The 16,475-nt window shown below is 41.6% G+C and overlaps 1 protein-coding gene across 1 annotated transcript in view; it reads right to left on the minus strand.

Annotated features, from left to right (window-relative positions):
- Positions 1 to 15,968, minus strand: part of MIPOL1 (mirror-image polydactyly 1) — a 165,563-nt gene extending 149,595 nt beyond the window's left edge. The window contains exons 1-3 of the mRNA XM_035109093.2: positions 14,594 to 15,968; positions 13,896 to 13,992; positions 649 to 880 (exon numbers count right to left, since the gene is read on the minus strand). Of these exons, the coding sequence (XP_034964984.1) occupies positions 649 to 880; positions 13,896 to 13,992; positions 14,594 to 14,638 (374 nt within the window). The 5' untranslated portion in view covers positions 14,639 to 15,968. The remainder of the gene's footprint in view (positions 1 to 648; positions 881 to 13,895; positions 13,993 to 14,593) is intronic.
- Between the last annotated feature and the right edge of the window lie 507 nt (positions 15,969 to 16,475).

Here is a 16,475-nt window from a genome sequence, read left to right on the forward strand (position 1 = left end):
TGAAGGAAGGAAGTCTGGGGGGAAAGCCTCTGTGCGAGACCCAGGTGGCAGTTTTATATCACTTCACACGTTCATAGTTGTTCCTGGATTTTTAAAACTTCAAGAAATGCAGTGCAGAAACTGCTTCTTCTTAAATTTACATCCATAGCACTGTTTTGTAAAGTTTTGTATAAACTATTTGCTATAAATGCACAAAGCATGTGCAGATGTGTCTTCCTTTCTGTCCGATGAGATACCTGTTCCTGCTCTGCAAAGAGTCTCAACCATCGTGTAACTACATACTTACACCAGTCTCGTCCCATCAGTTTTCTACAACTGCTCACTGAATTCTTGTTAGCTTATTTAAGAAGTTCTCTCCCGTGATAATAAAAGAAACTGAAGGTGGGATTCAACCAAGTTCCGCCAGCAAAAGCTCTACATAAGGACTTCCACCTGCACTATGGGGATTCCCTCCTTCTTCTCCCCCATGTGCCTTCAAAATTTGCTTGGTGTGGCGTCAGTAGAACCCCTGGAACAATGTGCATGGGGAGGAGGAGGGATCATTCCATAGGGGGAAGCCAAAAAGCTTGCCCTGGCAAAAGATCACCTTCGTGTGATGCTGAATGCCTCCCTGAGCTTTTAAAAGCCTCAAATGAACAGCTTGCTTACCTTAACCTTTTATCAGTGCAAGAGACAGTGAGATTACGTAGCTGCAAAGTTTTGGCACAAGCAGTTTGCATAATGCTTAAACTGGATGTTGGCTGATCAGAACAGTTTAGCTGTTCACTTTTAGTCTGAATGGCCTGTTCTCTTGGCTGTGATTTTGCTGAAGAACTGTGCAAATTCAGGTAACTGGGAGCAGAGACATCGTTCTTTTGCTCAGAATTCTGCTCCAAGATTTCTGTTAGAAAAATAAAAACATTTTACAGTTTCATTAAAGAACATGAAAGATGAGCATTTAATGCAGCTGAATGACAACACTGCTGGCTTCTAAAGAAGTTCAGTAAAAACAAGTAAAATTTAATGCCAGTTTAACTGCCAGGATTTCCACAGCATGGAAAACCAGCTGTGTGGATTAGTAAGTTGAATACAACCTGCATCTAGGCATCTAAGTGGCAGAGAACAGGAGCTCCAGCACATTTCCCAAAGTCCTTCGGTACTATACAAAAAGTATCACATATGAGTACAACTCTTCCAAGACTGTGACTGCAATCAGACATGGCTTCATCGTGGTTTGTTGCATAAATACAATTGTTAACATGACCCAAAGTTTATTGATCACGACAACATGACAAGCTGTGGGAGCTCTTTGTGACTGTGCTCGAAGAGAAGGCAGGGAGAGGAACTACAGTGGTACCTCTGGTTGCAGACATGATCCGTTCGTGGGGCTTCTGCGCATGTGTGAAGCGTGATAGAATGCTTCTGCGCATGTGCGAACGCAGAACGCTTCTGTGCATGTGCGAACTGCGCAGAACACTTCTGCTTGTGCACGCATGGCGAAACCCAGAAGTAAACACTTCCAGGTTTGCTGCGTTCTGAACCCGAAAAAACGCAACATGAAGTGTTCGCAAGAAGAGGTATGACTGTATACAAGCCTGAGCATCACTATGGCTTATTCTCATCACACTAAACTATGGTCTAACACAAGCGTGGAGAAACATTCCCACTCTAGCAGACCAACTGTGACAGATAGTTGGGACAATCCATCTGTCAATCACCTGGTAACAGATGAAGGACAGGTAGGCTGCTCCTCTCACCCGTCAGTCCCTTGCACAAAGCTTCCCAAGCACCCAACAGCCAGCTGGTTGTCAAGTGCTTGAGAATCTCGGCACAAGGGGCTTTGCCATCCTATCCTCAGCGCTTCCAAAGCAGTGAGCGTATAGCTGGAAAAGCTGCTTCATACAGGGATCAGCTTCATGATCAAGTTCCTCACATAGACCTCAGTCACAGCTGACCTGCCTATGTTTATACATGCCCTACTACTGATGTCATATATCACATCGTGACTGCTGCTCTGACATCATTAGGAAACTGCCCCACAAGACGTTCCTACAGTCTCTGTACAAAAATTCCCTAAAATTTTCTGAAAATTCTGCTGTGCTTCCCAGGAACTGTATGCATGTTTTCTTTGCATCTTTAACGAAACTATTATGCTATGGACACCTTCATGCAATTCGCTATTTACCCACTAAAACAGATAAACTAACATTAGCGAATAGGACCATTTCCCCCCTGTAAGGATAGCTTCATATACAGGGAAGTATTCTATGTGTAAACTAGATAACTGAATACTCAAATGAAGTTAATTTCTCAAATATTCAGTTGACATTATAGTACTGCAATCTGCTTTTTCTTGAAGGAACAACAGCAGCAGTACAGGAAAATTTCCCTTCAAGCTGAGGTTTCTCAAGACCAATAATCGAAAGAACATGAATCTCAATGCCATTTATATTCTGGTGACTTTTAAGGTGACCAGTAGTGGAGCACATGCTTGCCATACAGGAAAGTTCTAGCCCCCATTCCTGCTAAGATTTCCATCTGAATCCACGAAGATCCAATGCCAGAGTTCTGTAGACCAGAGATTGGCAACTTGTGATCCTCCAGATACTGTCCAATGACAACTCCCCTCTTCCTTGTTAGCTGTACTAGTTGGGACCGATGGAAGCTGGAAGTTGAGGAACATTTGGAGGCCACCCGATTTCCCATCCCTGGTGTAAACAGCACCAATCATACACTCAGCAGTGTATGATTTCAGAACAATTTGCATTTGACATAATTGGGGGTATTTGTGCTCCATGAATGGTATCCATGTAGGTTTTTCTGTGTCTCTTATGAGTCACAAAAACTAAAGCAGACCCATACAGAAACTTGAAAAAGTTGACACCACAGACTTTGGCTCCTACTAGTAAACTGCAGTTACATGTAGGGTATACAGTACAGGTTTCGTTATGTGTAGTTTAAGACTGAAGTAAAGCATGGCAATACAGTGATACCTCTGGTTAAGAACTTAATTCATTCTGGAGGTCCATTCTTAACCTGAAACTGTTCTTAACCTGAAGCACAACTTTAGCTAATGGGGCCTCCTGCTGCCGCTGCGCCGCCGAAGCATGATTTCTGTTCTCATCCTGAAGCAAAGTTCTTAACCCAAGGTACTATTTCTGGGTTAGCGGAGTTTGTAACCTGAAGCGTTTGTAACCCGAGGTACCACTGTATTTTACTTCGCATACTATGAAGGAATAACTACTTATAAAGGGTGGTACAGTTAAAACTCAAGAATGTTTCACCCTTCCACTACCACTAACCAATGACCAGCAAGTTCTCTCAGTCAGAAAAAAAGTTTTGTACACCATGTTTCACTCCCTACTCAATATTCCTTAGCTCTCTGTGTTACAACGTAAGCCCTAGGTTTAGTTAAAGTAATAAGACAAAAATCTGTAGAAGAGAGCTGATCAATACATATATTGTGTCAGCTAGAAGAGACATATAAAATAGACCTAGAAATATCCAATTTGTGATTTATTAAAGAATTCAGATAGGACTGCCAGATGTGTTCTGACACTATAAAAACAAACATAATTAAACTTGTGCCATCTGTAGGCACAATTTTGTGCTCAATACCATTTCATGGGGCTGAACAGAGAGATGCATGACTGCAACTCTGCCCATGCAGAGGCTTCTTCCAGCCTCTTAGTCTTTGCCCTGTGAAAAGCTGCTCTTGAGGGTTGGAAGGCCCACAGGAATAGCACAAGGCATAGCTCAAGGAGGCTGTTCTGGAAATTGATGTAAATTGGGGAGCTTCTGCACAAACAGGATCTGAGGCTATATACCACAACACTACTGTTTTCTAAAGTGGAAACATAATACAGTGGTACCTCGGGTTACAAACGCTTCAGGTTACAAACTCCATTAACCCAGAAACAGTACCTTGGGTTAAGAACTTTGCTTCAGGATGAGAACAGAAATCGTGCTCCGGCGGTACGGCGGCAGCAGGAGGCCCATTAGCTAAAGTGGTGTCTCAGGTTAAGAACAGTTTCAGATTAAGAACGGACCTCCAGAACGAATTAAGTTCTTAACCAGAGGTACCACTGTACAATTAGATGACAAGTTTTTTGTCTTTTGTTAATGAATCAATCCCCATTTGAATTCTGAGTCAAGAACACGGTGCCCACATATGCTTCCCCTAAATGAACATTGCAAAGTTAATTCCCTGAAACTGATTTAGGTGAATGCCTCACTTTCTAGAGTCCTACCCTGAGTGCTCCCACTTTGTTCCCAGTCTTATTTTCAACCCTGGCCACACAAAATGGAAACAAAGCTTAAGTACCTGTAACTGCACTGGTTTATGCTCACTCCTGCTAACCTTACTTCTGCCTTTCCTTCCCAATTCCTGTTCTCTCCCCACTTTGTTGATATTTAGAACGCGAGGTCCCTGGATCAGAGGTCCTTTGGTGCTCATTTTTCTGTGTTATGCACCGTGTACATGTACAGTATTGCAATCAATAATAATAACAATACTCAAAATACCATTGTACGAAAACAGTTATGGTCCACCAACCACAAAAAAACTACAATAATGTAAGATCATTAAAATAAACGCCATTTGCAAGATAAAAATGAAGAGAGATTTAGTAGCCATTGAGGTTCTAGTAGAAAGGCAATTTTAAGGAAACCCCAAAGGTAGTAATTCTCATATTCAAGAAACCTTATCATTAATGAAATTCTATTTTTGTTTTCTTAAAAGTAAATTTAATCATAGTTATTGAGGCTTACTTTCAGGTAAGTGTACATAGGATTGAAGCCTAAATTTAGCGACCACCACTGCCAGCCCAGTTTGGCAGATACCACCTTGCATAACCTCTTCTCAAAGCTGGCTAATCATAATTTTAGTACTCAGTGTCAACTGTGATCATTAAGCACTTACTGTGTAAATATCACGAGCTTCCTTAGGCATTTGCTTAATTTATTTTTTTTATTTTTTTGCAATTCATTAACATGATATTATTTCCCAGCATTAGATTTAGGAGAGAAATCAGTTGCAGTTGTGCAGATTTTTTCGTTCTGTGCCTGGGCATTAAGACCATTTTTGAGATTCCACGCATATACAATCAAAATAGCAGTATTGCTAGACAGATAGTAAAAAGAAGAAGAAGAATACGAAGAAGAAGCGGGGAGGGCAATTTCAATGAAACACAATGTTAGTTCTAATGGACGGATGATTGTGTTTGGTCTTTTGAAACTTTGAAGTATAGGTAAGTCTTGATCACACAAATTAATAAATCCTAAAGCTGGAGTTAACAATAACCATTACACCCAAATTCTGCAGCTTAGCCCAGGCAATTTTTCAAAAGGTCAGGTTGTGAACTGGAGAAGATCAGGGAGGTCCACCGCATAGCTTTGTTGCCAGGCATCTCCCGTCTGGATTGTTGCAGGCATTTATTAGTATTCGTCAGCAGACTCAACAAAGCAAACAAGAAATTCAAGCGCGAATAATAAAATGAAAATGCTGCTATATAACCCTTTGTCATTCAGCAAATATGGGACTTTTTAGCTACATTGTTCCTAAACCTGGGTTACTACTTTAATTTTTCTCCACCGGGCTGACTGAGCGAGTATGCATGTGTGTTAAATGCAGAGCTCCCTTAACAACTGCAGGACTGCAATTTAATCTGTTGGTAGATGGACCACTTCCTGTGGGAATTCTAGCTATGACTTCCAGATCCACCAAATAAATCTCAGATTAAGAATCCAAATGAAACCTGCCTTTGGCAGATAAAAAAAAAAGAAGTCAAGATGGATATAAACAGTAAAATTATAAATTATCTAGGTGCTGCACACTGATTTGATGCGCCGGGTTTTCTTTGTGTGTTGTTTATATTTTACCGCAGTATCACAACTACACAAGGTATTTGTCAAATGTCACACTTTCATAATATTGGAGGCATCATTAAAGCTGTTTGGCTAAGGACCTTGAAGTGTTTAAGCAGTAGCTCAAAAGTATATTTGTGCAAAGTAGAAGAATAAATTTACATATCAGCAGCAGCTCATAAGGGATGAGTAAATATTCTGTTTATCTCTCATTGTAATTCAGGTTAGTTTAAATACAGGGTTTCAAGATATCATTACAATCTATATAGATTTATTACATAATTTCCAAACACAGGGCCTGGTGGAGTTTTATTCAGCCAAACTAGCACTTGGGTTTTCTATCTAAACCAGCATTTTAAAATAAATAAATAATAAAAAGGGAGGAAAGCAAGCCTTTCATTCTCATATATATATATATTAGTGTTACTGTGACACCTGGCAGATAACACTCTTATTATATATTTCCTCATCAATTATCCAAATCTTAATTATCTAAATTTCCTTTTTATCTAGAGCAAGGTCATGTCCCTGCACACCCTTTAATTAAACAGAAATCCTCTTTGTCACCCAAATTTATTCAGGTATTAACGCGAATATGATAAATTTTATAATTTAAAATGGCAAAATTAGACAACCACACCAAATACACACACACACACACACACAAGTGCCCCTTGCCTTACTGAAATAACATACCTTTACAATACTTGTTTTATTTTTTTAGCCAGCATCACAACAACATTAAGGCCACTTTAGGCAATAATGCGCCGATAAACGTCATTCTCTGGAAAACGGTACATTAAACATGCAGGCGAAATCTTCGATAATCTCATTTCATCTCTGATGCATCCCCCTGGGGGGGGCATGAACTGGCTTTTAATGAAAAAAAAAGGTTATGTCTTTGCTCATCTTACCTGTAGTAAGGCTGGTCTAAATTTAAGCTTTACACTTCTTGATAATAAAATTCTATCCAAAAGGGTTTGCAAGCAAAGCAATGGCCAGACATTTGCAGTACGTGATAATTTCCCTAAACCTTATTTGGAAGCACACACAATACCTGTCAACTCCAAAAAGTGTACAATACTGGCAACGCAAAGCCATGGAGTCCAAGCGGTAAACACCAAATTATATTAAAGTTGAAGAAATACAGCATTAAGGGATGCCAACTTGCCTTTGAGAATGAACAGTGGTACTTAGCAGTCACTGCTCTCCTTTTTCAATATACTGTATCGGTTTTCAACAAATCAAATCAAACCTCAAGAGTTAGGTACTCGGTTGCTCCGTCAAGAAGGAACTTATGAGTTAGATGCAAGCAGCTTCTTCTTCTTTAGCTCCTCACAGTATTGCTTATGTCAAAGTATTCAAAAAATAAAATAAAATTGAGGAAGAAGGGAAAAAGAAAAAGCTGCGGAAAGAGTGGTCAACTTAGTATTTAACTTAAAAAATATTGAATATAGTTGCCTTTGCCCCCAAATCCCCTTCACTGCTCTTCATCCTTCAGGTTTTTGGTTTTTTTACATTTGTATACACCAAGTATCACTTATATTCACTGATCCATAATGGCCGCTCAACCCATCCATAAAAGGTGGGTGGTGGTTGTGACCCAGTACATGAGCTCCTTCACCTCCCTGGAACACGCCAGTTTCCCATGTGGCTGTTGGCTTGCACCCCCTGGCCGCAGCGCAGCATCGTGGGTCACCCACCAGACCCTGTTTGGAATTGTGCCTATCCGTGGTGGCCTGGGGGACGCGCTCAAGGGAACAGACATGGAGTGGTAGTCTTCACTCTGGTCCCCTTCCGGACCATAAAGAACTGGCCGGTGCTGCTCGCTGCAGCGCAAGCCACTCCCACCACTGCATATGTAACTAGAGAGAATTGGGGGCCCTTCTCTTCTTTTATGTAGTCGTTGCAGTTTTGGATGAGAGGCAGAAAGGACTTTAGAGTTCTGAAAACAGGGGCAAATGGCTTTTCTCCATATGAGATGGACTTACGAATTGTAGCAGGTTCTTGCTTTCTAATGACAAATAAATACATCAGAAGAAACTAATGGAGTCATGTTTATAGGTTTTACGGGGTTCTGCAAGAAAAAGAGGAAATTACTGCAAAGGTTGTGAGTTCTTAGATCAGGGTAGCCAGCCTGCTCCCCTCTAGATGTTGTGAACTACTCCTGATGCTGTGGACAACAACTCCTATCATCCCCGGCTATTGGCAATGCTGCCTGGGGCTAATGGGAGTTGTAGTCTGAAACTGCAGGAGGGCACCATGTGAACCATCACTAGTAACGGAATATAACCCATTCTACTGTATATGAACTGTTTGGTACTCCTCACTGGAATTCCAGCAACCATAAATCATTTTTCATGAGAAAAAGGGGAATCAGGCACCCTGCAGAAAATGTTTGAGCAACTACTTGGATGAGAAACTGAGATGTAAGCAGCTTGCTTTATTCTGCGAACAACCGTCAAGATGAGCCTCTGCCAGGTTTATGTAGTGATTGCCAACCTTCTTGGCAAGTGCCATTCTGCTGTGTATAGATGATGGAAAAATGATAGTATGAGAGGCAGCTGACAGGATGATCACAACAACACTATCTCCTAGTTAAGACTTGACTTGTGCCCCTCTAACCCCACTGCCATGAAGGAAAGAAAGAAAAAGTCAGCATCTTGAATAAAGATCTAGCATGGGTTAAGAATGGAAAAAGGGGTGGTGAACAAAGAAAAGATGTTTAAATACACAACACAGTAACTCTTCCATAATACTAAGGTAACCTCCAGAAATTGTTGGAATCTAGCTCAGATCAGCTCCAGTCAGCATGGCCAATGCTGGGATCCGACATCTGGGCAGCACCACATCAGCTACTCATAGACTCTCCCATTTTTTGCGGGAATCCCCTGTATTTTAAACCGTTTCCTGCTGGCAGCCCAGATTGGAAAAAATCCCGCAAATCCTCCGGATTTCCTACCTGCCAGAGAGGCTCCATTTTGGATTCTGGCGCCGCCCAATTTCCGGTGCCCATACATGGGTAGCGCGGCACCGGAAGACACTTCTACGCATGTCCGGACATGCGTAGAAGCGACTTCCGGTGCTGCGCTGCTGCTGATCCCACATTTTTCAGCGGGAGACTTGGCAGCTATGTGTAAACTCCATGTGCAATTATTTGAATGAGCCCATTATTTCTGAACTGCAGCTAAGTTGAACTGAATAAAATCCTAACCCCGGAGGGTGTGGTTGGGGGAGAGATCGTAAAAGAATCACAACACAAAAATGAATAGTATTTACAGCTCTAACGCATACTTCCTAAGTCTCCAATGGCCATGACAGATTAGGGATTTTGCAAACTGAACTACTGTATGTTGGAACACAAATAAACTGTTGCATACCACCCCATTCCATGGATGGATTGCTAACAGTTTGGATGGGCTGCGAACAGACTGAGGTTGAATCCTGACAAGACAAAACTACTGTTTTTTTTGGGGGGGGGCAGGCAGGTATGGGGGATTTCCTGGTTCTGAATGGGGTAACTGTGCCCCTGAATGACCAGGTGTGCAACCTGGGAGACATTTTGGACTCACAACTGTCCATGGATGTGTAGGTGAATTCTGTGTCTGGGGCAGCTGTCTACCAGCTCCATCTGGTACACAGGCTGAGACCCTACCTGCCTGCAGACTGTCTTGCCAGAGTTGTGCATGCTCTAGTTATCTCCCACTTGGACTACTGCAATGCACTACCTTTGAAGGTGACCTGGAAACTGCAACTAATCCAGAATGCGGCAGCTAGACTGGTGACTGGGAGCGGCTGCCAAGACCATATAACACCGGTACTTAAAGACCTACATTGGCTCCCAGTACGTTTCCAAGCACAATTCAAAGTGTTGGTGCTGACCTTTAAAGCCCTAAATGGCCACCATAGCTGCAGCCTTGGATTCAAACAGAACTCATCAATCTCTCACTCTTTCTTTCCAGCTTGCTGCTTTGCTTCTAGCTCACATCACTACAAACTCTCTGCTCTCAAGTCAGCCTTTCTCCTTCTAACTATCCTTGAGTTGGGGGAGGGGCCCCACTCAGGGGGTGCCCCACCCATTTGAGATCTTGCTCAGATCCACTTCCTTTGTTCCCCTTAGTAGCCCATCACCTGGGCAATTACTAGCCTGGTTTACATTTTAACACTTGCTGGATTCCAGGGGTTAGAAGGGTCTCACCATACAGCATACTCCCCCTATAGCTCATAAGACTATTATCCCACATTGTTCCTTAATGGTGTGAAAAACGTCTCTCTATCAACATAATTTCTGTTTTGTATTACACAGTCAAAAAACACAAAATGCACATTCCATAGCAAAAATTTGGAATTTTATAAACAAAAGGATAACTCATATTGGCCAATTGATTATGTAGCCCACTGTGTGTAAGGACTATGCATGCCAAGATGTTACAGTAATCTGGTACTATTTAATGTATAAGTTGCAGAACTTGCAAGTGGTCTCTTTGAAGGAATTAACCTTTTGAACCTTTCTTAGGGTATAGTGACCCCTAAAGGTACTAAAGTTGAACTGGCTACAGAGGTTCTAAAATGTAATATAATGAATAGATGTTTGTTGCTGGCTGTGAAAAGGGGAGCCTGAAGGACACCTTCGGATTTTGTTAGTTACAGTTGTCCAGTTTCCTCTGAGCCACATCTTAAAAACCTTGATCTGGCAATAATGGAAAAGGAATTCAACAAGTGGATATAGTGACCATTCATGGAACAGCCATAAGTCAAGGAAACATTTCCTGTGGAGATCAGGACAACCAACCCCACTGCCAACTACGAAAAAGGAAACTCATGTCAAAACAGTCTACATAATAGTTAGGATGGCTTCCCAAGGGAGATTTCTTTCTTTCTTTCTAAAATTCACCTGTGATATTCAACATTTAACCCACTTCCCCATAAATTCTCTATATTGTATGCTTTGGGGACCCATTTCATGAGCTGTTGTAAAAACAGAGCAGTAGGGTGGGGCACTCCAGTCCACAGGTTGGATGTGGCCTTCTAGGCCTCTTTCCGTCGGGTCTTAGACACTCTCCCCAAATCACCCTCTCTCTGTGCCCTCGAGTGCTTTTGTCTGGCTATAATATCTCACTGAACTGTGATAATGCCCCTTGATTGCCTGGATGGATCAATTTTTAGAGAAATCTCTGGCTTTTGCATGGCTGGAATGTAGCCTACTGTACAAAGGTAAAAAAAAATCACATCAATGGCTCTACCCGCTGATACTTCTGGCTCTCCCTACCTCTGGCAAGCAGCCCCTGAATAGTTTTCAACCCCTTGGGGGCTGAAAAAAACGGTTCCCAATTCCAAGAGTAGAATATGCTGGTACAACAGGGCGCTGACTTTGCTGCTTCACCTTCTCTAGATTCCAGTCTTTAACACTTCTCCATCCTGTTCACTCACACAACAGGGCCCAAACGACATTTAGGAAACAGTCCTCCTTCTACATTCATACAAGCGCCACAGAGAGTGAAGCTCTGCGGGAGAGAAATGGTCAGGGAGAAGGGAGATGAGAGAAACCCCTTTCTTAGGAGAGCTTAAGTGGAAAGTTAGCAATATGTCGAGGGGGGGAGGAGTAAGTTCCCTTCAGGACAGAGATTGAAGCAACATGAAGCACTGGGACATATACACACACAAGTGTGAACGTAATGTGATTCTAACTAGGGATTTTCTGATCTATTATGTTTTTGTGTTTCTTGTGGCAAGCCACTCACAGCTGTGGCGTAAATAACATTTACTCCTCCTTCTTCCTTCTCTATACAACGTTGACTCTTCTGCCACAAGGGACCCCGGGTAGACAGATCAGGAGGCTCCTGGTTTGAATCTTGGTCAAGTCAGAATCCAGTTTCTAACTATAGACGTCAAGTTCCCTGCCTCCAGCCCGTTTCCCAGTTTTATGTTTGAAGAACTCCACACTCCTCCTTGCTTTTTAATCTTTCCTTTGTAGCACATTGCATTTAACTGCTTATTAAATCAAAGCAAAGCAAAGCAAATGAGATGGCTGCTTTGGCTACTGGCTCTCTTCAGTTTGTATGGGATTAGCACTAGGCAATGCTGTTGCTAGCCTGTAAATTCTCCATGCCTGCAGCTTGGTCTTGGTCTTATGAGGAGAAACAGGAAGCTGATGCTTTTCAGAGCCTGTAATTTAGAGCTGCTAGGTCAACCAGAGATGCACCTAAATTAAAACAATACTACAAAAAGGGTTTTCTGTTTTTAATTTTGATCAAAGTGCATATTCTTCAGAGAGAATGAAATCAGTCAGTCACTTTGATATTGACTCTAAAGCTGGTGGTGATAGGAAGAATGGATGAATTGCTAGTGTTGATGTTCTTTCACTGCTTCCTTGGAAACTAGAGAGAGATGGGTGTAGTGCAATTAACCGTGAAGTGTACCTCTACTGAACCACCACTACGGCTCTCCAATGCTAAAAGGGGGGCAGGTCTCCTCCTGCATTATATTGCATTCATAATGATGTTCTAAACCCTTTCAGGAAAAAGAAAAGCAGCAAGACAAGGAACAGCACGTGCAAAGAAATGCAACATATGCCACTTCTCTCTCTCTCTCTCTGCACCCATGATCCATTTGCCAAGGCTGCACATGTGGACCTCTCACGGCCCAGATGCAATTGAACTGACCTCTGGAAGCGACAAGGTAGTTCCTCCCAGCTGATGCCCCATTTATTTATTTATTTGCTTGCTTACTGTCTGCACTTACAACCCACCCTTCAACAAATGGTGGCAGTAATGTCATCATTAAAATAAGCAGAACTTACACTAATGTCAGAAACTAAAACTACAAACCACTAATGTTTTGTTAATCACGAGTTCCATACAGATGCTGAAGGTCCTCGAGTTTCCGTGTATGTGTCTCTGCCTAAGCATTCTGGGGGGGACGGGGGACACACGGTTAGGCCTGAGCTGCCTTCTCCTCCTGACCAAGTTACTGCCCCCAGCTCTGCTCCTGCATCTGAACTGGAAGGAAAAGAGTGCTTGGGGGAGGAACTACTCTTTGTTATCAAGGGCAAGGCAGCCAGAACTGCTCCCAACGTGGGCTATAATTTTCAGAACTGTAACTTTCAGAACTCTTGCTCACGTTGCAGCGTTGGATGGTAGAGCAACTCTCCACGGTACGTGCGATAGGTAAGGTTTAGTTCACTTGGAACGGCATGAAGCGAGGAGGCCTACAGGAGTAAGATGCAAGGAAAATGGGTTGACAGGATAGATGGTGCAGCTAGGACACACGTCGAGGGCTTCTCTTTCTAGAATTGAAGGCGTAGTCCCTCTCCCCAATTGGCACTGGGACTGCAATGCATGGGGGAGGAAAAACGTTAACTGTTCCCTCAGCAGCCATGAATCCAAAACAGTCGTACCTTGGTTGTCGAACGGCTTGGTACTCGGACGTTTTGGCTCCTGAAGGCTGCAAACCTGGAAGCGAGTGTTCCGGTTTGCAACGCCCGACGCAGCTTCCGATTGAGTGCAGGAAGCTCCCGCAGCTAATCGGAAGCCGCATCTTGGTTTTCGAACCATTCCCAGAGTTGGATGAACTCCCGGAACGGGATTAAGTTCGACAACCAAGGTATGACTGTAAATATCGCTTCCTGCCCCCCTCCCCCGCGACAATTAACCTCGGGGACAACGACACACACTCCCATTCATACCATTGAGAGCTCTCCCACCCCCAGCAAACTGCTCTATAGGACAGATACTTACTGTCAAGATCATGGCTGCAAAGGGTTAACACCCCCCCACCGAGTCCCACACACTGAAGCCCCAATGCTAATACCTCCTCCTATCTGTAATTATAGAAAGAAAACTCAGGTGTGCTTCCTAGCCATTGTGCAGTTAGGATAGCAGTCCGGCCCTCTGCTACGTATATATGATCCTTATATCACTTAACAGAAAAGAAGTGAACATTTTTAAACAGTCACTTTTACCTACCAGCAAGAACAAATGCATTCCATCCAGGCCTTGCCTAGCATTGGCATAGCCCCTGGGGTTATGTATCAATACCTCAGAAGTCCTTACCTTTTGACCAGTCCTCCATTTGTATTTCTGAACTTGTTTGATCTGGCAAGGGCTCCGCGTCTTGCTCCAAGACTTCAGAGCTAAAGTAAAGCCAAGTCTAGATAAATAAAGGTAAAACAATATATCAGAACACACCTATACCTTGCCCTTATTTGTCAGAGAATTTACAAGACAAATGACTCCAAAAAAAAAGTTTATAAAAGGACAATAAAACCTGTTTATTTTAACAGGTGACGTTAAATTGACTTTCACAGTAAAATATATTTTTGTTCACACTTTCAGTTCAGATAGATTTATTCTGTTCTCTGTTGAATTTAATGATGGTGTTGAGAAACATACGGTATTAGTCCTCAAAGCCTGATCCTGGCAACAGTTATTACAAAACAGAACGAGTAGGTCCAGGAAAGCAAATATGATTACTTTTTTCTTGGTCTGCATTACAAGTGGTAGTGAATGCAGGATTAGGTCATGTCAAGGTTTTGCTCTGCATAATCCTTAGGTATATATGCAAGTATTACAGAGAGAAAGTTCTCACAATATTTTCAGATTCGTATTAAGATACATAAATCACCACGTTAACATTTTTCATTTGTAAGAATAGTACAGTATGTTCATTAGAGACAATGTGGAATTATAGTTATTATGCCTGTATTATCACAGTTTTGTGACTTTTTGGTTGGTATTAATAAAGGTATTACCCAACCATGGGTTTTGGAAAGTTTTTTCCTCTCCCGGTCCAACATGGCTACTCTTGTTCTTCATGTTTCCTATAATAAGAAAGTTTACTTCTTAGGAACCCCAGACGGCCATAAAATGAAATGAGAAACCTAGCCACCATATGGTTAACAAGTTCAAAATAAGGAACAAGAACACTTAAAAAATATATAGATAAGTAACTTATATAGCCCGTACTTGATTCAGCTCTAAGAATACACAGTGAAAGCAAGATGAGAGATTTTAAGGGACTTTCTTCTCAGGAGTGAGAGAGAATATTACCTCAGACCCTGAAGTCTGAATTCCTTACAAAAAGTCCTCAAATGAAGCTGTAACTTTGGCTTTTTCAGTTCTGTGTTGATTTCGGGTTGGCAATCCCCCCCCCCATATATCTAAGTTCCTCATTTACTTTTGGATTAGCTGGAAATATAGAAGGTTATTATTAATATCAAAGGAATGTGTTTTAAGTCAATGAAGTCTTTCCTCTACATATTGCACAAAAAGGTCCATAATAATTGCAGTCTTTTAATAAGGTATTCATATAGCAAGAGATGAAGAAAATACAGTCTTTAATAACCTCTGGAGTATTTTAAAACATGTCTTAGGGCCTTAATGTGCCTAGTAATATACTATTTAAAACCACAATTTTATCCCTCCACAATATACAGTCATATTTCCCCGCCATTTACCCAGCTAATGAATGCCAGCAATTAGTAAAATGTAATCCCACTGCACAATCAGTTTAATGCTTTTAGCACTCAGAAAAGTAAACACCAAATTAATACTGCTCAAGCCATATCAGATCCTACTTGGAAGCAAGCAATTATAGTTCAGCTCCTCAGGTGTAATTAAATGATTGGAATGATTTAGTTCCATAAATGCAAGTTAATTCATAAGCAAGCAACAAATATACTGGGAGTAATTACAAGAAACATTGGCAGTCTAAGCAGGGCCATGCTCTTTTATACACCTGGTATAGGAAAATGCTGCCCTCTCCTGGATATCGACTGTGACTATCCACTCCAACAGCCACACTCATGTGAAGTATGGCAAAATGCAAGGTGTGAACACAGGAGAATCTTTGAAGGTTAAAAGTCATTATTGCATTTTGCACGCACAAACCATCAACTGTGGCAGTAGCCATAGCAGATTGCCAGCAAGAATTACTTAAATTACACATGGCCAGCGTTCATGGGCTTGCAGGGAAATGAGTCTTCTTGATCCGCAATAGAATTAGACGGACAGCTTTATTCACAAAGCACTTCTTACACAAATATAACCTGCTCGGAGAAAATCATTTACAATGTCACGTATAAAGACTATCCAAATGTCTGTTTTGTGGAATGTACACACAATTTAGGAAAAGGCTTCCCAAAATATGTTTCCACAGAAATATAGAACTGGCGCAGTTGTCTTGCATGATGATGGCTGCAATCTTATATCCATTTATAGCTGGGAGGAAGCCCTACTGAACTCAATAGGACTTTCTTCCGAGTAGAGATGAATAGGATTTCACTGTACATTTTTCCCCTGTGCAGGGATTATATCCTATCCACATTTAAAATAATCTCCCTAACCAACGTATTAAAGATTTAAGGCTATTTCAGGAAATATGATAGGTTTGATGTAATACAGCCATGAAAATATTCTATTTCTAACAGTCTATTCTATACAGTCAATTTTTGAAAATACATTTTTTAAAAATCTTTAAAACCACACTGGGGAAACTTACCAGTGCCTTCGGTTATATATCTATACTCCATAACCAAACATTACTAACTAAAATAATTAGTGATGATGATGATGAAGGCTGTTAAATAGTGTACACTTAAGATGTTAAATAGTGTATACTGAAGATGCACACAG

This window comes from Zootoca vivipara, chromosome 1 (genome assembly GCF_963506605.1).
Source record: "Zootoca vivipara chromosome 1, rZooViv1.1, whole genome shotgun sequence".
Taxonomy (NCBI): Eukaryota; Metazoa; Chordata; class Lepidosauria; order Squamata; family Lacertidae; genus Zootoca; species Zootoca vivipara.